The 24,104-nt window shown below is 38.7% G+C and overlaps 1 protein-coding gene across 6 annotated transcripts in view; it reads right to left on the bottom strand.

Annotated features, from left to right (window-relative positions):
- LOC117420388 (actin filament-associated protein 1-like) overlaps positions 1-24,104 on the bottom strand; it is a 79,233-nt gene that overhangs the window by 43,378 nt on the left and 11,751 nt on the right. The window contains exon 1 of one of the 6 annotated variants that reach the window (XM_034033801.3): positions 1,603-1,981. The exons of 3 other annotated variants lie outside the window; for them this stretch is intronic. In XM_034033801.3, the coding sequence (XP_033889692.3) occupies positions 1,603-1,636 (34 nt within the window). In that variant the 5' untranslated portion in view covers positions 1,637-1,981. Of the gene's footprint in view, positions 1-1,602; positions 1,982-24,104 lie in introns of those variants that run through there. 2 more of the 6 variants (XM_059033213.1, XM_034033804.3) reach the window with 2 other exon arrangements.

Below are 24,104 nucleotides of genomic sequence, written 5' to 3' on the forward strand. Positions count from 1 at the left end.
TGGCATAAAATCTCAAAGACAGGAACAGTGTCAAAACTCATGCAACATCAGAAAAAATGTCAATCTGCACAGCCTCCATCAATCTGTATTATCAAGAGAGTGACATTAAAATAATATCAGAAATAGTCGGTGCAGGGGATATAATTGAGCTTTTTGAAATGAACATGCAGGTTTTTTTAAAAGCCTGTTTTGTTTTCTGGATAGTGTACTTAAAATGAGTACTGTAGCTGCTGAACAGATACCACAATAAACCAGCAGGTGGGCTAAACACATCACACAAGATTAATTTACTGTATTATTATTTAAAAATTAGCTATTATATAAAAGGTATCTGAAAACAAAACAGACAATTATAAGAAAAGAAAAGAAAAAAAACAATGATTATGATCTGCAGCACATACAAGACTATTTTCTATTCTCCAGTTATGTAGGGTGGAGGGGATCTCAGGTTGCACTGCACAGTGTAATTACCACAGATAACTCTAACCACAACCCTAATGATACCAGTAAAGACCCTGGAGCAATACAGCACTACAGTAGAAGCTCTCTTTGCAAACAAGCCTTTACTTTCCTCTAATCCCCACAGAGTCATTTCAAGAATATAGTGCTCCAGTTATGTTACTTATATGAGGAATGTGATATAGTCCCATCCAAAAATTACAAACTCTCTGGGTTACATTTATAAAGTATCCTCTCTGCTTCCTACTTAATCCCAAACGACTGACTTAAAACAACACTAAACAACGAAGAAGAAAAAAATCTTACTCAGTCAGCACTGTTTAAAAGGATTTCCCCCCACACAGGGACATGGTCTGACACAGCATGCCAAGAAAATAAAAAAGGTTAAATCATGAGACTGTAGCATATTTTACATCTACTGCACCTCCACTTTAGTACGAGCAACAGTATTGACTCTTTAGCATTTCATAGAACACACAAACCCATTCATTGTAGTTGTTTTTTTTAATTGCATGAGTAAACAACAGGGCCCACAATATTTACTCTTGTCAAGTTAGAACACTAGCTGGGAAAGTGACAGGTAGAATTAAGACCTTGAATCAAGTCTCTATATAAATACACTTATTAAGTGAGCAATTTTGCCCAAAGGTTTGTTTTAACTCTAAACCTCTCATCATTCTTTCATCTCATTTTCTGAAGCATACTGTACATCACTAGATACTGTAGTTTTTCCAAAGGAACACTGGATACACAACTATAAACTACTGTAGTTCCTAGAGCCACTTCTATTCAACGTGTATCCTGTGGTAAAATAATTGCATCTTGTAATGTAAATCCTGCATTCTTACAGTATCAGGCTTTGGAACTGACAGTGCGTTTTAAAAACTGGCAGCTTAACATTACAAAAGGAACATTCAAAGTAAAATCATTATATATATATATATATATATATATATATATATATATATATATAGAATGTATATTCAAACTTAGATTTCCAGCAGCAATCTGTATGCATTTGCAGGACACAATGAACAATACTGTTCTCCCTCCAGCAACACAGCTGGTTAATATATTACAATATAAATAGATAAGGTTTTTTCATGACCCACTGATCCATATCCTAACAAACATGCAGCTTACCCCTTGAAGGAAATGGAATAGTGTCTGTACGCATCTTGCAATCAAACGCATCAAATCACTTAGCTCTCTGAAGCAGTTCTGCTGAATGTTATTAACTCCCGGCTTTACCCAAGAACAGTTTCAGACCAGCACTGTTTAAATCCACAGATTACACTAACTGTCTACCAGTGTGTCTCAGGTTCTCAAAGGCACTCAAGAGACTGTCTGCATGGCTTCTTCTCAACAGCGAGACTTGTTCCATACTCCTGCACTATCTCACCACTACGACAGACAGACAGGCAGTAGGCTTGCCCTGCCTTGCAAAATCTGTAGAGCTTAGGTTTTCAGAGAGAGGCAGGGCTCTCAAAATCTGCTTTTAGGTACTGTAAAACCACACTGCCTGCCCAACCCTCCAGCTCCCAATGGCAGATGGGGCCCAGCTAGAGCTAGTAGCCACCCTCAGGGAGGAGGGAATCAGCAACTTATGGTAATGAAAGGTAATTAAGGCACAGCCTGCACTCTGCAAGGGAGTCCCCCTATGCCCCCCCCACCCTCTTTTCCTATTAGGGGGCAATTGTTATGCGGATGTCTGCAGCTGAAGAACAAAGCAAGTCATGACAGACAGAAGTACTGCAGGGGCTAAGAACAAAACACAAGGACACTGTGATATTCCCCCTTTGCTTACTCTCTTTGCAAAATCAATAGGCAAGGGTAGATATCTTTAAGTAATGGTTTGGAAACACATTTATATGACATCTAACTTTAGAAGCCTTATTTGCCAAAATGGGCAAATGCTGAAATTTCAGCAACTATTTTCCAAGATTCTGCCCATTTTCAAGGCTAAACATACATCAGTTAAAAAAAAAAACTCTGATAAAAAAAAAAAAAAAGATTTTTGGAGAAAGAAATTGGCAAGTTTGACACTGGTTTTAAATACAAGCAAGGGGCTCCCTTTATAGTGTACAAGTTTACTTTGGCCTCTTGGATTTTTGTTCACGAATTTGCTAATATTACCATCTCAGAATATGAGAATTTTCCCAAATGTTTAGTGTCTGCTTTTTGTTAGTATGAGGAACCTTTTTTTTTATATGTACAGTACTGAACATTGTTTCATATATGTGATCGAACAGATTTTAGTTACAGGTCAGTCAAAGTTTGTATGTATGCTGTCTCTCATTCCAAACCACTGTAAATCAGGATTAATGTGGTGGCTATAATCTCATTAAATAAAATCATTTTGGTTTTGTGCACTGCAGCAGTCGTTACAGTTCAAACGTTCACCTGCAACGAATTTAATTCAAACAAACTACAATATTAAAACAAAGTAAATCCCAGGTTCAGCCTGTCCTACTGCATACCATAATATGTGATTAAAAATTAACTCAAATAATAAAATAATCTTCCAAAATTTCTGAAATCAACTGGAAAATTATAATGGTCTAAAACAGAATCAATGTAATGTACAACTTACAAATCTCCCCGTGTGAATTTCAGGCCAATGTTTCACACTTCCCAAGTAGTTTTTTGGCAGACCTCAAGGCTTACCGTGATCATATTGTACATCAAAATACCCATGTGACAAACAATTGTATAAACAACAGGCGACCAAGAACAGGCAAAGCAGTTTTACAATCCAGTAGTACACACTTGTCTCCTTGTAAGATCACTATTTAATTGGAGGCAGATGGCTGTTGATAAGATCAAGGACGCTTAACAGCTTCTGTATTAATGACAACACTCACTAAAATCAAAGCCGCTTTTAACCTCTTAATAAAGAAGCTGCTTTGAGTGGAAAAAAGTAACATCATATATTAAAACTACAGTATAAAAGTGAATTAATATCAATTGAATTAATATACTTTTTACCCTTAGATTGTACCATTCAATGTCAATAATTCAGATCAGATCAAACCAATGGAAACAACCAGTTGGCAAAACAAATCCATTGACCTTGGTGTCCAATAACTTTCACACAGACAAATGTTTTGAAAACAGTGACCAAAAAAGAACGTGAAAAAATGCTATAATGAAAACACTATTTTCAATACTTGTAGTCCTGTATCCCTTAAAGAAAAGAGTACCTGAATATATTGGGATGCATGTTGTAAAAGCTGGGTTCTGCATTAACATGCAATTGCAACTGACACCCAGTCTTTAGTCTGTTCATATTTTATTATGGCCACTACTTTTAATTAGCAATGCATTTCATTTCTGTTAACCTCAGTGTTGTACACAGTAATGCAAATTATTTGAAACTAAAAATAATAAATATGTGCAATACGATGTCATGTCATCCATGATGTGCAATATGATGTCATGTCATCCATGATGTTCAATATGATGTCATGTCATCCATGATGTTCAATATGATGTCATGTCATCCATGACGTGCAATATGATGTCATGTCATCCATGATGTGCAATATGATGTCATGTCATCCATGATGTGCAATATGTCATGTCATCTGTTTTAGTGCCATGTGCTATTCCAGGTATCTAATGTGCCTTATGTCATGTTTTCCACCAATTTGTTTTATTAAACCTGTACAAAACATTGAGGTGCTGATTCATAGCAAAAGAAAAGTAATAAGCACCATTTAACATTTTCTTCCTACTCTCAGCAACTTTCACTCGCATTTCTCACTTTTGGTTTTTGCATCTGCAATGCTGAACTGTGGTCTTAAGCAGCTCTTTTGAGCTTTACTTCTACAATAAATCATACAATGTTATTTCTGCTTGTTTAATGAAACTTGTGAAACACTTTGATGTGCTGTATGAAATTCATATGAAAAGCAAATCACCACTGCCAGTTCCTGTTTATACCCGTATCTAAATAATAAGACCATTGACAAAAATTACTACTTGTTAGCACTTGTTTGTATAAATACAAAGCATTCTATTTTTACTCTGGCACAAATGTTATTCTTCTGAGAAAATGCTAATATTAATGGGTTTGAAAGGAATAAATAGGCAAGCTGTAGGCTTTGATATTAGTCAATATTATTGACTCGCTTATGGAATATGAGTATTAGGCTGGTGGTATAAATGTTTTTTTTTTTTGTTTGTTTTCCCTTAGCATGTTTAGCTGTCAATTTTTTTAACCTGCTCCTAAACTTTAAACAGCCGCAAATGCCATTCTCCCCCTTTTCCCTTGGCTTTTAAATTTTGAAATTGTTCTTAGTTCTGTTGCCTCAAAACTATGTTTTAAAATGCTCCCTTAATTGTTGTTTTCAGTCTCCTGCCGGGTAATATTTTAGACTCTCATTGTACAGCAACTGCAGACAGGTCAGGCTTTAGAAGTAGGCTGTGACCTATAGGATGTATAAGTAAGAAATAGTGTGGCCAATTAAGATCAAAGTAACTGCTTTGAAACTACAGATCTTATCTTCTACCCTCCCCATGAATGCTCATTTCCTCTTTCCACAAAGTCATAAGAGACTGAAAGATTTGAACGACACTAACCTACACCACACTACAACACTATAGAACCAAGTTGCTCTACAGAAGTGGTACTGTGGCAGTACAGAAGCCCTGCTGATGTAAATGGTGTGTGTGTGGGGATGTAATGTTGGCAGGGATACCAGCAATCACAGGTGTGACCATTCCCCACTTAGGTAATTGATGCTAATTGGGGAGTAGCCACATGTTTAAAAGGAACCAGAAAGCTTTTGTTTGTTGAAGTAGTTTGTGCTGTGATTTTTGTATTGCAGGGAATCTGTGATAAAGGCTAATGCCCAGCCTACACGTGATTTATTCTTTTTGTGAACATTTTATTTTGGCCCTCGTGCCAGTTTATTTTGTTCCTGTTTTTGTGTTAGCTTTGTTAATAAATGTGCGCACCAGTACTTAAACTGCAGCTTTCTGTCTCTGGGTTTCTTTCCTGCTGGTAACAGCTTGGGCCGTGACGCTACACTGTCACAGGTACTCACTAGTAGTTCTTTCAATCCTTTAATTATTAAATTAACCAGACGAAAGCCTGACTGTTTAAAAACCTGGTTGGAACAAGTTTCTGGTTCAAAATTGACTATAGGGCTAGGGTTGCCACCTGGCCCCATAATTCCGGAACACTTTGGAACAGGACAGGGTTTTTAAGTTGCCCTTAAACTGAAAACAATAAATATATGAACTGAGCACTAAACACTTAATTAATTTATACTGCTTCTTAATTATCCGAATCATTGTGATAATACACATCTTACAAAATACAAAAAGCATCTAGAATGAACATGAGTATAGGTTTATTCAAGATACTTTTTTATTTGGTAAAATGAGTACCATAAAACTTCAAATAATTGCAGGGTCTCAAATAACCGCCTGTCTCCAATACGCACCGGGTCTGCTGGCAAATATTGTAAATAAACGCCAGGTCTCTATTAAATGCCAGGTCTCTGTCATTGCCATTGAAGCTGAGGAAGATGAGGAGGCGCTTCAGTGTAATGAACTGCTAATAAGTGACAGCGATGAAAGTGACTCTCAGGATTAATAAATAATAATAATAGAAAATGTCATTTGAGGTAGGCCTAAATGTAATGCATATTTGTTTGATGCAGTTATTACGTTATTAAAAGTTTTGATAATTGTAAGCGTGCTGAAAGTAGGCCAGATACAAACCTTTTGGTGTATTTTAATGTGTTTTGTATTAACAATGCACAAGTTTGAGATTAAACAATAAATTATTTTTGATAATGATACTTATTGCTTGTATTGTTCATTTTAAAAAACATTTTAGAAGTAATTATTATTATTATTATTAGTCGTAGTAGTAGTCGTAGTATTATTATGCTGTAAGCATAGCCTACATGCCTGTGTTCTGATATCTACAGGGCTGTCTTTTAGTGGATTTAACTGTTATTATTATTAACAATGGTAGATCTATTTTCCAATGTTTTGCATACCGTATCCTTGTTAACCAGTGCATACAAAAAGACTGTAATAATACTTTTGCTTTATACTTGAGGGTGTACAATACAATGTAATTTTGTTATAAAACAAAACTGTTACTTAGTTCCCACTGACACAGAACCTTTTAACAAAGTTGCTGGAATGGACCACCATTACAGATAAGACAATTGCAAATATTTATTTTTTTAATTACTGTCTGTAATTCCTGTTAATTATTGCTTAGTTAATGTAAAGATTGATCTTGGCACTCTATATGGCACCTTCAGTTCTATTACATGTTAGCCTTTAGGCGTAATTTGGGGGACGCCATAGAGAACACCTCCCACTGCGTTTCCCTGTTTACCTAATTTCTCTATGCAGTCCACTTTATCTTTCCTCAGCCGTGCTCCGCCTGGGGGAAGTAATCAGCCGGCTCAATCACATCCGGGTGGGGGCAGCTCATTTGTATTTGTAGTCATCTGTAAATAGCCTTGCTTGCCATGTCAGTCAAGGGGCGTGGCCAGGGAGTTCCGTTTGGCAGCTCGGCCTGTCAATCTCTCCCTCTTTCCTATATTAACCTATCACTACTGTCTCTATTTGTCTTGTGTTTGTTTTTTGTCCTCCTCCTCCCTCCTTTCTAATACTGCACCGGCCGCACAGGGATCCCTCTGGGGGGGAAGTGTCTCAGTCTCCCGACCGACCGGATCAGACTCCTGCCCAAGTCCCTGCCGTCCCCGGCGGTTCCTCGCCGGTCAGAGGGGACCCCCGGCCACATCTATACTTTCACAGCTCATGCACTAGCCTCATGGAGGCCACAACCTGCTATCACTCACCCTAGTTTCTTTTCTAGGTCCGAGCACCTTTCTTGCCCCCTCTGAGGGAGGCCGAGTACCCCACCCGCCAAGTTGGGCCCCGCGCGCGGGGGGGGGGGGGGTATCTTCCTTTCTTCTCTCCTATATGGACCCGAGACACTTTTCCCTAACTCTCCGTGCCACCCAGCTGCCAGCCAATGCTGCCTGAGGATGCTGCCTGAGTAGTGACAGGATCTATCCTTTTGTCACTATGTCTCATTCTCCTTGTCGCCCAGCAGCCAGAGGGTGCTGCCTGACCCAGCCTGGACTTGAGAGCTTCGTCTTTTGTATGTTCTGTCTCTCATCCTCTACGATGAGAGTTCAGAGTGTCTTTGTTTGTCCTGGCCCTTACTCGTCTCAAGCCGCTCAGCAGCCAGAGGATGCTGTCTGACCCGGTTCTTTGAGTAAAGGGACCTGTCCAGCCTGTCCTATGTCTAACACCATCGTCACTCAAGCACTAACATGCTCCAAGCTCACTGCCCCTCACGCCCTTCTTTACTCTCAAGCCCTCGTAGGCGCCCAGTGAAATGCAAGATAAAATAGCTTACAAATGATCCTGCTGAGTAATCGCTGGGAAGGCTTTCAAGAGCAAAATCTGTTTTTGCCTGCAGATCAAGCCTTTTGACAGGGTAGATAACATAGTCATGCTTCTAATTATACCTCACTGCAGAATGAATACAGTACGAGGGATATCCAGAGAGCTATGCCATTGACGGTTTGACAGAAAACAGATTAAGATAAAGAGGCCAAAACCGCAAACCTTTCTTTTTGTATTTTTCTTTCTGCGTCAAGCATTGCCAGAAAGAATGCAAGCTGCAATCAGTGCAAAAGATCAACACATTCTACAATGATTTCACACACAATCTCAAATAGCTAGTTTAGAAGAAGAAAAAAACACCAGAATACAATAAATAGAAAACCTGGTGCACAAAGTGACCAATAGCTTTGTCACTGGTATTGCTATCTCAGCTCCAAAATAAGAATCCCCTGGTCAAGATAGCATTTTAACCCCAAGTGAATGTGTTCAGTTTCCTAAATGCTGCATGACGTTGAGACTGGAATCGCCAAAATGGTCATTTAACCTCTGTGTTACACAGCAATGGTAAACACAAAATTTGGAAACATTGTTGTGCAGAATGAAAAAAATGTGGAAAACACTGTATCGAAACATTAACCTGGCAAATGCCTTTTTTTTATTTGCCAAACATCAGAAATCATCCAAGCATATAAAGTAAAGTAATCTGACTTTGTAGGGATCTGTACTTCTAGGCGGTGGAAACTGTTCCTAAAATGGTACTACGGAAAATGACCTAATGCCCAATGAAGCCTTCCTTTCCTTCTTGTCAGCGAGAGACAGACATGGACAAACTTCCATGGGAATTTGATTTAATGAGCAAAATTGCTTCCTTAATGCCATTTTACACACATCCTGGAGCAAAGCAGCCTTCCCCCTGATGCAGCCAATATCCAAAGCCTCGCTCTTGATTTCAGAGCAGACTGTGGGTCCCAGCTGGTGGTGCCACAAATTACCATCAAGCCCCTGCAGGGTCAGCCAATCACAGGGCAGAGTCAGAAACCCTGATCTGACTGGTCCGGCAGTAAAAAAAAACATCCCCTTCATCTTACCATCTGCTTCTAGCTCTGCTGCGGACACTTTTCATACAGGAAAATTAAGAAGGCACTTATTGGATTTTCCAGGAGGCTAATGGTACATCTGTTACCCTTGAGAGGCATACAATTATGGCACAGGAGTATGATCATATGATCATAGCAGATCCCCACATCAGATCACATTGCTGCTGGTCAGCAGTGTTTTTATCCAGGATTACTATTTCCCATATGCATTCTATTTCAGACAGTACATGATTAACATACCATTATGAATAAACTTACAGTACCATCAGACAGCCCGTTTGTTCAATCATTCATCTACAGAGTTCCATTTTTTAATCAGAACAACCCCAAAATAAAAAGGCCCATCATGAGGACATAGTATGCAAAGTAGCTGAATCACATGACATGTCACATGATCTACTGAACAATATGGCCAAGAGTAGTTGGCTATAAAATGGGTAGAAACAAAGATCAGTCTGCAAGTGTAACCAGGAAAGCAAAGGCCATTGTGTCTTGTGTATTTAAGGACTAGCAATTGATTAATTTACATGTAGTTGCAAACAGTCACCTGAGGGTTACAACAGTAGTTTGCCTTTCCTTGAAGACTTAAAACAGTAGTCCTCTAAATTTTCCATTTGCAGCTGAGACACAGATGCTCCGACTAGTTGGACAGCCACTATGTGTATTTGTAACTGTTTCAAAACCAGCATCCAAGGTTAAAATGGATACATGACTATTTACTAGCATAACTGTTCAGTGTATCACTTAAATGCACATGTTCTTTACTGCTAAAACAAAAAAGCTGAAAGCTAAATAAATTTAAACATAAAAAGTGCAAAACTACAGGGTTATTATTTAAGTTTGCTTATGTATTATTAAACCTACAGAAGGCAGGTTAATAGAAATAAAAAGTGGTTTATGTGAAATAAAATGCCATATTCCAATATACTGTAATGTCATTTTCATGTAATGTTTTTTTTTTTTTTTTTTTTTTTTTTTTTTAAACAAAAGTGTTGGAATTGCACTGGCCACAGTGTCTTCACAATTTGGAAATAACAAGCTATCTGGCTCAAAGAATTGCACAAATATAAAATATAAAACAAAGTCATTTAGTTTTCAAGTACATGGGTTCAGAAGCATTGACTCCCATGAACACAGTTAAGTTTGGCATGTGCATTTGTTTTTTAATTCAAAACAATCATTTGCAAAAGGATCGACTCCTTGTGCATATAAACATAGCAACTCATACAGTCATTACAACATCCACACAGTTATCCAAAAAATCATTGATCTACGGCCATTTAAAATGTGAACACATGGGTCTAAATAACTTCCTGTGACGAAATCCAAGGTGTTGACACTGCTTCTGCCCTTTTTCCTTTGAGATGAAGAGACACCTCACTGTTTAGTCTTAAGAGTTTAAATTCTGCTTTATTGACACAGAATATTTATAAAAATACTGTAATAAAAAATTATAATTGGCAGTCGTAACATTTACAAATAGCTTGTCATTATACCATTGCATTTTCTTTTAGCAAAGTTAGTTACAGCAATGGTGCAGATCTTTTATTTCTGAATTCTACTGCAACTTTGTCTTGTTCCGCTCACTCAACACAGATCACCTTTTCATACGAGATTTACCAAATTTCCAACGACCTTTCATTAGCCTAATAAAGTACACTTCAGTTTGGTACATAAATACATTTATGCCACCTAATGAACAGGCTGAAAGGAACTCTCGGTTTATCAGTTTCAGGCCAAAGATAATATTGAATTTGCTGAATATTTTCACATTCTGTATCAAAGAGGCCATTTATCTAACTGTGCGAGTTTCTTGTTAATGCCTCCTCCTTTCTGTGGTTTACAGTTTAAGTTTTCTTTTTTTGAAACAACACTGAACAATCCCACAGTTGTGGAAAAAATCCATTATACTGTAGAAGAAAAGCCTTTCACCACAGATAAAAGTAAGGCTCAGCATGGCAGTGAGGTGCTCATACTGTTGCTATGTGCCTGTGTGTATTCATCTTCTTGCAATAATTGGCTTTTGGGTCAGTTACTTTAAAATCATCCACTCAAGCAAAAAACAAATCATAACTTCTGTAACCTTTAGCCTAATCCAAGAGAAACAGTCACCAAGGGTAACTAACCATGTAAAAGTCTTATAGGTATTCGTCCTGTATGTAGGCACACTGTCTACACATTAGCTAATGTGCCAAGATTATTTGATAATATAACAATGTTGTATCACATTTGCGCAGATAATCTCCTGTGGGCACACTCATCACAGATCTGAGACATGATCCCGTCCCTGTTGTATTTGATAAGCTGTTGTGTGAGTAGTGTATCGCCTAACAACAGTGGAATGTCAAATGTATATATGTTTAACCCTTTAAAAGTCATGTAAGGGGTCAGCTTTTAGAGTACAGCTAAACAGTAAGATGCAGTATAGCAGATATGTAACATATGACGTTTTAAATGTATGACTGATTGATTAGCTATCTGGCTGTAAGAGAAAATTTAATTTTCTTGTGTGTGGGAAGTGCATCTGGATTTTTAAACTGTCTTAATATGTCTTGATGGGTAAGGAAAAGCTTCTTGTAAGGGAACAATATTACACTTATATACTGGGATATATAAGGCCTCTATAACATTTTAACTAATGTTAAAGATATTAGGTACGTTTAAATGTGAAAAGACACTAACAGATTCATGAGATCATGGAAACAGGTGAATGGATTGAAAGAAATATATTCCATACCCCACGAAAGTGAAAGGGATTTCCAGTGTGTATTAATGTGTTTACTTGGTAACTGGTAACTAAATTCGCACAAAGTAAAGAAGTGTAAGGTTGGTTTTAAACAAATTCCTAATAAACATTGTATTACTCAAAGGTCCTTGCAATATGTGGAGGAGTGTTCTAGCTGTAAAGTCTTTGCAATGTATTTGACAAAAGATGTGGTGAGATGAGGTTATTAAAACTCCAGGCAATGTACTGTGGGTCACGTTTGTGCTAGAAGCAGACCCCATGAACAATACTTTCTTTTAAGAACCAACAGTAATGTGAACACCATCCATCAATCCTCCAATACGTTTCGGTCACTGATGTCAAGATGGCCTCTTTCAAGCTTTTACTTGCAAAAAAAAAAACTTAAATGGTGGATAAATTGCTTTCTACCATAGATCAACTTTTTCAGGAAACTGCCTTATTACCATGAATGCTGAAAGGGTAGATGTTTTATTTTATGTTCGATGCCACATATTTGAAATGTTTTACTAATTATTTTGCAGGAAATTATTCAGAACACATTTAAAGTGCTTATGTTCTAGGCATTCCATACTGTACAGTTTTACAAATTTCCTTGGAAGATGAAAAACAAGCGAACAACGGAGGGCTTAGTTAAAGAATAAAACCCCACTTCTGAATGATGTAACCTCACAACTGTTTCCAATACCAGTGATGTTTAACAGAAATATGTATCGAGTCTGACACAACTGGGGAGTTCAGACTAGCTCAAGCTGTGCATATTGAGAGTGATGATGCCACTTTAATGTGCTGCCTGTCTCCAAGAGGGAGAACATGATCAAAGCTTTGCAGCAGTCAAAACAAAGGACGTGACAAGACAAGAACTGCTAAATTTTCCCGGATTGCCATGAGTTAAGTTAATATGACTTCAAAGGTATTTTACCACTTAAATCCATGGAAAGTCCCATTACTCTCTCTCTACTGTCGACGGTATCCCGAAAGGTAAAATAAAACAAAGTGTGACCTTATGTGTCCTGGCAGTTGTGGAGGTATATGTTAGGGTGTACACAGTTGTGGAGGTATATAAGAACATAAGAAAGTTTACAAACAAGAGGAGGCCATTCAGCCCATCTTGCTCGTTTCGTTGTTAGTAGCTTATTGATCCCAGAATCTCATCAAGCAGCTTCTTGAAGGATCCCCGGGTGTCAGCTTCAACAACATTACTCGGGAGTTGGTTCCAGACCCTCACAATTCTCTGTGTAAAAAAGTGCCTCCTATTTTCTGTTCTGAATGCCCCTTTATCGAATCTCCATTTGTGACCCCTGGTCCTTGTTTCTTTTTTCAGGTCAAAAAAGTCCCCTGGGTCGACATTGTCTATAACTTTTAGGATTTTGAATGTTTGAATCAGATCACCAATATGTTAGGGTGTACGCAGTTTCGGAGGTATATGTTAGGGCGTACTCAGTTTCAGAGGTATATGTTAGGGTGTACGCAGTTTCTAAGGTATATGTTAGGGTGTACGCAGTTTCGGAGGTATTTATAGGGCGTACTCAGTTTCGGAGGTATATGTTAGGGTGTACGCAGTTTCAGAGGTATATGTTAGGGCGTACTTGGTTTCTAAGGTATATGTTAGGGTGTACGCAGTTTCGGAGGTATATGTTAGGGCGTACTCAGTTTCTAAGGTATATGTTAGGGTGTACGCAGTTTCGGAGGTATATGTTAGGGTGTACGCAGTTTCGGAGGTATATGTTAGGGCGTACTCAGTTTCGGAGGTATATGTTAGGGCGTACTCAGTTTCTAAGGTATATGTTAGGGTGTACGCAGTTTCGGAGGTACATGTTAGGGCGTACTCAGTTTCGGAGGTATATGTTAGGGCGTACTCAGTTTCGGAGGTATATGTTAGGGTGTACGCAGTTTCGGAGGTATATGTTAGGGTGTACTCAGTTTCTAAGGTATATGTTAGGGTGTACGCAGTTTCGGAGGTATATGTTAGGGCGTACTCAGTTTCAGAGGTATATGTTCGGGTGTACGCAGTTTCGGAGGTATATGTTAGGGCGTACTCAGTTTCAGAGGTATATGTTAGGGTGTACGCAGTTGCAGTAATGTCACAGCTGACCTTTGGATAGTAATGTATGAAACTGAATATTTGCTTTAGAAATATAGCATATTTCCCCATCTGTCATTAACTAACTACAGGGATCTTCATAATGATTAGGTCCATTCTCTAGTACTTTACATGCATCGCGTGTTGCTATTGCTTATGTTTTTTAGACTGCATGGTCACAACAGACACACCACACAAAAATTAAAGAATTGTAAACTACCATTTTAAGTTATTTCAACCCAAGTCTAGCAATACATCCTTTTTTACTTTCATGAAAAAAATCACTTTCAAGGCAGTTTTTCAAAGTCCTTGTCAATATATTGTTTTAATATATTCTAATGTGATTTGTTGCATGCATGTTTGTAATATTTCAAACTAGTGGTTGGTTACGTTGTGTTGCCAAATAAAAGTAAAATAAATACATTTAGATATGCATCTGTGTTTGGAAAAAACAGTATTGCCATTTAGAGGGAAAGTTACTTTCACAATCGAGATTATTGTCATCTGCCAGATCTTGCTGAGTGGAGATGATGAACTTACATTTAAGGAAAGGCCAAAAATAACAAAAATAATGTTGCCAGACATTGAAGCAAGCCTAGAATTGCTGAAGCAATATTGAGTGAATTCTTCAGCACTTAGGTTTTGCAGGAAATTAGATGACCATTTTAGTACATTAATAAAGTACCAGACAATACACATTCCGCATACTGTACAATGGCTGCATGCCAGTATCTGTTTTCCAATAGCCCAGGACACAAAAAGCAATGAACTTAAGACTCTAACCTTGTGTATAGCTCCCTGTTTGTTTAAGCAAATCTTGAGGGATTTGTGATGTCAAAGATGTAATTCATTTACTTTTAATTCAGCAGCCCATTTGTTATGTTTTATATTACCAGGAATTTACACAATTACCAACCAAAATGAAAACTCTTTTTTGCATAGACTGAGATGTAATTATAGGTACTAGCCATGACACATCACAGCAATTAATTGGGCAGTGTGACACTTTTTTCATATGAATTTGTGTCTCCTACACATACTGCACAACAATATACCATGATGATGTTATCCTTTAGAAAATGGTGATTTTGATTTGATCAGTTGTGTTGTTTAATTTAACAAAAGAAATAATTTCACAGGTTAACAAGTTGTTATAACTCTACTGTAACAACTTTGTGATCATGATCTTGATAATCTCTTCAATCTAAAAGTACAAATATATGGGATGCTTTACTACAAACATCACATTTGACATGACAGAAACATGTTACATACTTTTTACATACAATGACTTGCTGTGAAAATATGAAAACCCTGTACATGATGACTGTTATGAAACATAGAACATACGTAGGGCCCATTATGTTTAAAACATGTGCAGTAAAGCCCAAACTATTGTGGTACTGAAGTGAAATGGGGGTGTATCACACTGAAAATTATTATTATTATTATTATTATTATTATGGGGGGGTGCATCATTTGTGTTTCGACACGGAGCTCAGAGGAATCATCCTACTTTTTCAGCATTTAAAATTTGTACTCGTATTTTATTTTTTTTATTAGAGTTTATGTGGATCTGTTTTTTTTTTCAAATTTAAATCTGCCTCATAAAGATCATAGTAAATCTGCCTCATAAAGTATACTGTGTAGGAGAAGTTCTTGAAAATGATTTGAACTCTTGCAAGCAATACTCCTATACAGTATATGTCATGCCGATGCATTGGTCCTACAGATGCTTTTGAAATCTCTGGTTTCCATTTTCCCTTATTAAGATAAATGCATATGGAATTGTTATTTGTTTAAGGATTCAAAAGCTTGGCCAACAGCAATACAAATTCTGAACTACTAAAATTACAAACACACCCTTCTTTATGAAATAAATCAGGGGAATTAACAACCACACCTATCATAACCTCCATAAAGAGTCAAACAAAGCCATTCATATCAAACATGAATGGCTGGTACAAGCTTTATTAACCAAATGCCAACGATATCGCAGACAAAATACAGAGTTATTTTATTCTTCAAGAATTTAATAACAAATCTTATGAGAAAGAATTCAGTCCTGGGAAATGCCTAGAGCGGTGTCTTTATTACTTTATTACTTACACAACATTATGGCACCCAAACATTAGTATAAGTGAATTCAAATGTCATAACAAGTCTGGGTATTCTTTTAATGCCATTTAGCAATATTTCAGAAAAATAAAAAAAATTGTTTGTCAGTGACATTCATTCCTTCACATGGCTGTAAATCAAAGATTAGGGCTGTCAGTTACATATAAATGTTTCACATAAAAACAGAAACAGATAACCATCCTACAGAGTGATGTCAAATTCTGATACTCTCAATGACTTGTGCTGTGTCTAGACATTTATTGTACTATGGATACGATACACTTAATAACTTAAGAATGTACTTAAGAAGGTTCTTAGCACGTTTCATCACATTTGCACAAGCATATTTAATAATGTATGTGTGGCATGAGGCAGACAGAAGCAATTTCAAAGCATGAATTTGTAAAGCACCTCTTTTAATTCAAAATTATCTTTAAAATCATAACCTTGATGAGTATTAGACTTACTAAATGGCATCACAGGATTTGTGTACACGTACGAACAAGTTAGCCTTGGCTGTAACATAAAAAAAAAAACCAAAAAACACCTTTGAAAATAAATTAAGGTACAAAAATAAAAAATAAAAATAAGTCACAGATGCCAGACCTCAAAGACTCTTAAGAAACTTCCTTCAGACATAGATTTGCTGCCAAGGGGAACTGCTTTGTACATGTCCTAGCAGTCATACTCTCCATATCTACTGTACAAACACAGAAAAAACCAAGACATGCTACTAACTCATAAGAAATCAACAGCAGGGTAAAGTTAAAAAACTCAAGCTACATATGACACTACAACTATAACTATCTTTATTGTACAGGATTATTGTTAAAGAGTCCTAGTAGTCTTTCATGAGAAAGAGACAATTGCTTCTCCTCGCCTACTGGCAAATTACATTTTCGCTTTTTTCGTCTCTATTCATCACAGAACTAGTTTTGAGAGACAGTGTTAAAGTGAATGAAACAAGTTGGTTTGCTCTCCATTTCAGCATTGCTGAGGTGTAAAATGTCAAAACTAGCATCTAAACACATAGGGTTAATGGTCGATTGTAAAGCACTTGATCCCAAAGAAATCCCAGCAAAAATTAAAAGGCGTATCCAAACAACACAATGGCTTAAAAATCTCAATATGCTGGGGTGGTGCAGGATTGAGTAGACCCATTTTACTGCTGATAAAGCAGGTTATAATCCTCTAACCTTCTGGGTCCACAGGAAGAACCTAATGGAAGCGCACTATAGGAAAGAATTATGGAATCAGTTTGTTAGACCACATGGAAATGGCTCCTCATGAAAAATTGCACAGGACTGGTTACAGAATCTACCTTTTATACACTACCGTATTATCCATTGCGAGTGAAACTGTTTTAAAACAGGAAGATTCAGCTTGTAGATACAGTATATATAGATATAAAATAATACAGCTTGCATGTATTGTCACAGATTCCATTTGCATTATTACTCGTGAGGGAGGACATATTCTCTAATATACAACAGCTGACAGGCGTTTGTAATTTTATGAGTAATCCCTGTATGTTTTCTCATTACTTGAAAAAAATGCAATAAAGGGTGATTTTAAAACTTTTTGGTGTTGATTGAAATGTTTAATTTATCAGAGCACTGAAAGTTAAACATTTTAATAAGGTAAACAAAACAACTAAGGTAGCAGTTTCCTTTCCAAAAATGAATGTGTGTGGCTTTTAAGAAGTAGGCTTCATTTCAGCAAAGAGTTTTGGAAAAAATGGGAAAACTGTGAATCTCTGTAGGAGAATTTCAATAGTTCAGTGGATGAACTAAAATGCTTTAAACTGAGCATCCTTACTCAGAGTTTAGTTCATGTACAGTACCATAAACTGGATGTTCAGTATCCAGTATTGATAGATTTCAAGAAGAGTGTTTTTTTCAATTGGCAGCCCTGCCACTCTAGCTCCCAATCACTGCACAGGAACCCTTTCACAAAGGAAGAAATCAAAAGAGGTTCCAGTGAAAACAGCACTTGGAGCAGGAATTGTTTGAATATCATCCAACTGCAGTCACTAAAGGACAAATCCATAGACAGCAACTGCATAGTTGCAACTGGTAGAGTTACCAGTCTAAACTGAGGATCACCACAGATACCCAACTATTTCAAACTATTTGGTTGGTCAAAAACCAACTGTCTGGGCAGAGTTAGGGATGTCAGGATGTCAAACTGTTTTGGTCAGGTAAGTAGTCTTTTTCCACACAAATTCCAGTTACAGTACCATTATTCCAGTACTGTACAAGGACTATTAAACCACTGAAAATGTGTTTCTTTTGGCAAATATCTCAGCACACCCCCTGCGCCATGAACCCCTGCCAAATCACTTCACGTGTAGAATGTGCCTGAGCCTGACTGAATGATTAACAAGCAACCAAGCTCAGGCACAGCTGCATAAAAGAGGCAGGAGCCTCTCAGTCAGGATGGGTGGTTCACAGGAGGAACGAGACAAGTAAGAACTGAGAAAATACAAACTTGAGTTGCTACTCGTGCTGGATTTTGACCAGTGCGGTACTTGTTGTTTGAGTGGGTTTGTCATTGTCTGTTTATTTTGGCCATCATGCCTTTTGTTTTGTGTGCTTTTGTTTTTCATTTATAATTAAATACACAAATCAGAGCTTCATCCCGCATTAATGGTCTCTCTCTCTCTCTCTCTCTCTCTCTCTCTCTCTCTCTCTCTCTCTCTCTCTCTCTCTCTCTCTCTCTCTCTCTCTCTCTCTCTCTCTCTCTCTCTCTCTCTCTCTCTCTCTCTCTCTCTCTCTCTCTCTCTCTCTCTCTCTCTCTCTCTCTCTCTCTCTCCATATTTATATAAGGTATGAACCATGATGAGCCATGGGGTGGTGATAAGGCCAGAGGTGTCAGAAAATATATTTACAACAAGGCTTGGAAAAATAACAACCTCTGACTGGTTAAACCGCTTCACACTGAATAAATCACTGCACAGCACTACATTCTAAATTCCACGAAAAACCGCCATTTTATTTGTTATTAGTTACAAAACCACAGCCAAAAATGAGTGGCATTTCACCTATTTCCTTTAATATATTTGGGGACGAAATTCCACATAACTGGTACAACACCAGCTTTCTGAGTGAAGACAGCAGTCCACCTTAAAAAAATGAAAAAATAAAATAAGTGCACCAGCAAGAGTAGACATGTAACAGTAGATGAGGAACAGCTAAATGAAATAGAAGAAAACAAAGATTGAAAAACACAGACACAAAAAACTACAGCATGGGCTGAAAAAATATGTTCATTAATTTTATGGAAATAAATCCAAAAAATCTCAACAACATTAAGGGAATTTTATGCCAGTGCAAGAAGTTCAACTGAAGACCAGAATTCAGTCTCCAGTTTTATAACGCTGAGCTGGACTAAATACATATTTTAACAATAGAAGCTTTAACATTTCTGTTGACAGCGAGTTTAAAACCAGCAATAATGTATTCCTGTCAGTCAGGAAAACTCTTAGAAAAGCAGGAGAGGAAAAAAGAAAGGAAAAGAAAGACAGAAAGAAAGGAAAGAAGAAAAAAAGAAAGAAAGAAAAAGAAAGGAAAAGAAAGAAAAAGGACAGAGTATACAATCAAAGAAAGAACAGAAAAACTGCTAGGAAAACAGCAAATTATCTGGACTTTGATTTATAAAAGGTAAGTCTCTCACCTTATTTTAAATTAAATTAATCCATTTTAAAGTTAGCCTGTGTGAGAAGTGGCAGTTGGTGTGTGCGGTTGACGGTTGGAAATGGATACATTGAGCAGTGTAGTAATGCAGCCCCGCCCCCTGAGCCCTGTGTTCCAATTCCCTGGGGAGGTAAAGAGCGCTCAGGCCAGGAAACAACACAAGCACAGAGTGCTGATAGAGAGCCCAGAGACTCTCATTGCTGACTGCTTCCAGGCTGGAGAAAACACTGTCACCACTAACCTGCTCCTCTTCACTGAGCACACAGACACCTGGCACACAGCCATATGTAAAATGTATGTACATGTAAAAAAGAGAGGCATCTGCCAGGGGAGACAGTTGAAAATAAGGGAAGATGCAGACTCACACCACACAGTGTTCACAGTAAATCTGTATCAGAACAGCACTATCATGATACAGGGCAGTGAGGCCAGCCTGGTGTCTTTTGAGGAGAATTTCCTGGCCTTAAAAGAGCTGGCTGAGTCTGCAAAACCAAAGAGCCAAAACACACCTACAGCAGCAAGCCCTGTCCCTGACAGCCACCCTCGGCTCCCCCAGACACATAATCATTCACACAGGCACCAATGATCTGAGGGCCCAGAAGGAGAACGTGGCCAAGTCCATCAGGAGAGTAGTGGAGAGGGCCACCCAGGAATTTCCGCATTCAAAAATCATCATCTCCACCCTGCTGCCCAGAAAGGATTTCCACCAATACACCATCCAGAAGATCAACGCGGAAGTCTCCCGAGGGTGCGCTCTACTACCCAACATGCACCTGGCACACCACCCCACCCTCGGGCTGCAACAACTGTACGACCACGTGCACCTGCGGGGAGTCAGCATCTTTGCCGAGACCCTGAAAGACGTCACCCTGGGCCGAGACCCAGCCAGCCCCCAACACGGCAAAAGGAGAAGCCTCAACGTCCACAGACCACAGTACAGCCCACAGACAGCCAGGTGGGCCTCCGTCCACAGCCTGGACAACACAATCGGCACCTGCCCAGCCCAGCCCAGAAAGCCCAGGCCCGGCCCAGCCCAGCGCCCAGCCCAGCCCAGCGGACCCAGGTCCGGTCCTGCCAGCCATCCCAGGAGGAGGCTCACAGCTACGCTGCGGCCCTCAGCAGACCAGCAGGGACTGGGAGCACAGAGCTGGAGGAGATTCACCACCTCCTGAACCTCATCTGCACAAGACTTATGAGCTAAGTCACTACTATTAAAAAAAAATAAATAGATTGTAAAAAAAAAGGAGAGAAAAGGGGGAGGAAAGGAAAAGAGAAAGGGGGGAAAAAAGTATATATATTTTGTACGTAGCGATTTCAGCAGCAAAACGTAAATATAATTACTATTTACTGAATTATTACAAAACAAATATGTATGTATATCTATTTTTTTTTTTTTTTCTTCTCCAAAATGTTTTGTTTAATTCCAAGACAAAAAAATAGAAAAATAATTGCAAATATAAATATGATTAAATCTTTGTCCATCACAATGTGGAATATCCAGGGCCTGAGCTCCTCAGTGTTTGGGCTGAAGAGCACAGCCCCAGAGTTTATAGAGAGAGTGAAAGGCCTGGATATCATCATCCTGCAGGAAACATGGTGCAGGGCAGACATGTCCACTCACTGTTGCTCAGGCTATAGGGAGATCATAGTGCCCTCACTGAAAAAGACCACAGTCAGACGAGGCAGAGACTCTGGGGGAATAATCATTTGGTACAAAGCAGAGCTCACCAACTCAATAGAGCCAATTAAATGGGGAGAGTCACATTTGTGGCTTAAAATCAGCAGAAATATTGTCTCTGCACAAAATGAAATCTTCCTGTGTGCAATATATATCCCCCCTCAGAATCCCCATACTATAGTGAGGAAACCTTTACCAGTCTCCACACAGAGATCTGCCACTTCCAGGCCCAGGGAAATGTTCTGATCTGTGGAGATCTGAACGCCAGGACAGGCAAGCAGCCTGACTTCACCAGCACACAGGGAGACCAACATATATTCAGGCAAAAACCCCTATATTCCAGCCCTATTGTCTCCCAGAGAAACAGCTATGATAGAGAAATAAATCAAAGTGGGAGACAATTACTGCAATTCTGTCAAGGCCTGGGCCGGTACATTTTTAACGGTATGATCCAAGGGGACTCTTTAGGAAGACGCACCTACAGCTCAGCTCTTGGCAACAGTGTAGTAGATTACACCATTACTGACCTAGACCCTTCCTCTATCAGTGCATTCACTGTCAGGCCAATATCTCCTCTGTCAGACCACAGTCAAATAACTGTGTTCCTTAAAAGAACAGAGCAGACCAGCAACACACAGACACAGCCCTGCAAGCTGTATAACCTCCATCATTCCTACAGAAGAATACCAGAAAGCAATCAGCCATCCAAAAATCCAATCACTATTAAACACCTTTCTGGTTACACCACAAACAAACAGTAAACGGGGAGTAAATCTAGCTGTAGAAAACCTGAATGAAATATTTAGACAGGCAGCTTTAAAATCCAAACTAAAAATAATTCGGAACACTCAAAAGAAAAAATTGAAAGAAGAAAATTGGTTTGATGAAGATTGTAAAAATATAAGGAAAAGACTTAGGCAATTATCAAATCAAAAACATAGACAACCAGACAACCAAGATTTACGCCTCAGCTACTGTGAAACTCTAAATTACTATAAATGCACACTAAAAAAAAAAAAATAATAACCACATCAACAAGCAACTGACAGAAATCCATTAACTCAAACCGATTCTGGGAACATTGGAAAAAACTAAATAAATCAAAACCAGAAGAATTGGCCACACAAAATGGAAATATATGGAAAAACCATTTTGAAAAACTCTATCAAAACATAACACACAATGAACAACCTTTAGATCAAAACAATATTTATGAAAAACTGAAAAAACTGAAATTGTCAATTAAAGACAACCAGAATCCACTGGACTCTCCAATCACTGCGCAGGAACTTAAAGAGAAACTGCAGACCCTCCAGAATAGGAAAGCCAGCGGGGTAAACAGCGTCTCCAATGAGATGCTGAAGCACAGCAGCCCTAAGCTGCAGGAGGCCCTGCTCAAACTGTTTAACCTGATACTAAGTGTGGGCTACTTCCCTGACATCTGGAACCAAGGGATTATATCCCCTGTCTTTAAGAGTGGAGACAAATTCGACCCCAATAACTACCGGGGCATCTGTGTGAGCAGTAATCTGGGCAAGGTATTCTGCAGTATCATTAACACTCGGATAATGGCCTTCCTTAGCGAACACAGTGTCTTGAGTAAGAGTCAGATTGGCTTCCTTCCAAAACACCGCACTACTGATCATATTTACACCCTACACACCCTAATAGACAAACATGTAAACCAAAATAAAAATAAATTTGCTTGCTTTATAGATTTCAAAAAGGCTTTTGATTCAATCTGGCACGAAGGATTATTTTATAAACTCCTCCAAAGTGGTGTAGGAGGTAAAACCTATGACACAATTAAATCAATGTATACGGAAAATAAATGTGGTGTAAAGATTGGCAATAAAAGAACACAATTCTTCTCACAGGGGCGTGGAGTGAGACAGGGGTACAGTTTGAGTCCAACACTGTTCAACATCTACATCAATGAATTGGCCACAGTGTTGGAGCAATCTGCAGCCCCTGGCCTCACTCTGCTTGATGCTGAAATTAAATTCCTGCTCTACGCAGATGACCTGGTCCTGCTGTCGCCCACAGAGCAGGGGCTGCAGCACAGCCTGTCACTGCTAGAGCAGTACTGTCAGACCTGGGCCCTGGCAGTAAACATGAACAAAACTAAAATCATGATATTTCAGAAAAAAACCCAGATATCAGGAAAGTAGATACATCTTCACACTACACCACACCACAATAGAACACTGCATGCACTACACCTACCTGGGCCTAAACATCAGCGCATCAGGTAGCTTTAACCCGGCAGTGAATGCACTAAGACAGAAGGCCCGCAGGGCTTTCTATTCCATAAAGAAAAAGCTTTATATAAAACGCCCCATTAGAATTTGGCTCAAATTTTTTGAAAGTGTTATCAAACCCATTGCCCTCTATGGCAGTGAAGTGTGGGGTCCGCTCACAGAGCAGGATTACACTAAATGGGATAAACACCCAATAGAAGCCCTGCACACAGAGTTCTGCAAAAACATCCTGCAAATACACAGAAAAACACCAAACAACGCATGCAGGGCAGAACTAGGTCAATATCCATTATTGATCTCAATACAAAAAAGAGCAATTAAATTTTGGCTTCATCTAAAACAAAGCAACCCAAACTCCTACCACAGTAAAGCCCTGCAATACCAAGAACTGAGCCAAAAGAAGAGTCCCCTCAGCCAGCTGGTCCTGAAGCTCACTGCACTAACACACACTAACACCAACCAGCCTCAGGACAGCACTGCTCCAACACAGACAATTCGAGTTAACCAAATTATAACACAACACAAACAAAACTACCTCACCTATTGGGACACACACACAAAAACACAAAGCAAATTAG

The sequence above is a fragment of the Acipenser ruthenus genome, chromosome 1 (genome assembly GCF_902713425.1).
Source record: "Acipenser ruthenus chromosome 1, fAciRut3.2 maternal haplotype, whole genome shotgun sequence".
Classification (NCBI taxonomy): Eukaryota; Metazoa; Chordata; class Actinopteri; order Acipenseriformes; family Acipenseridae; genus Acipenser; species Acipenser ruthenus.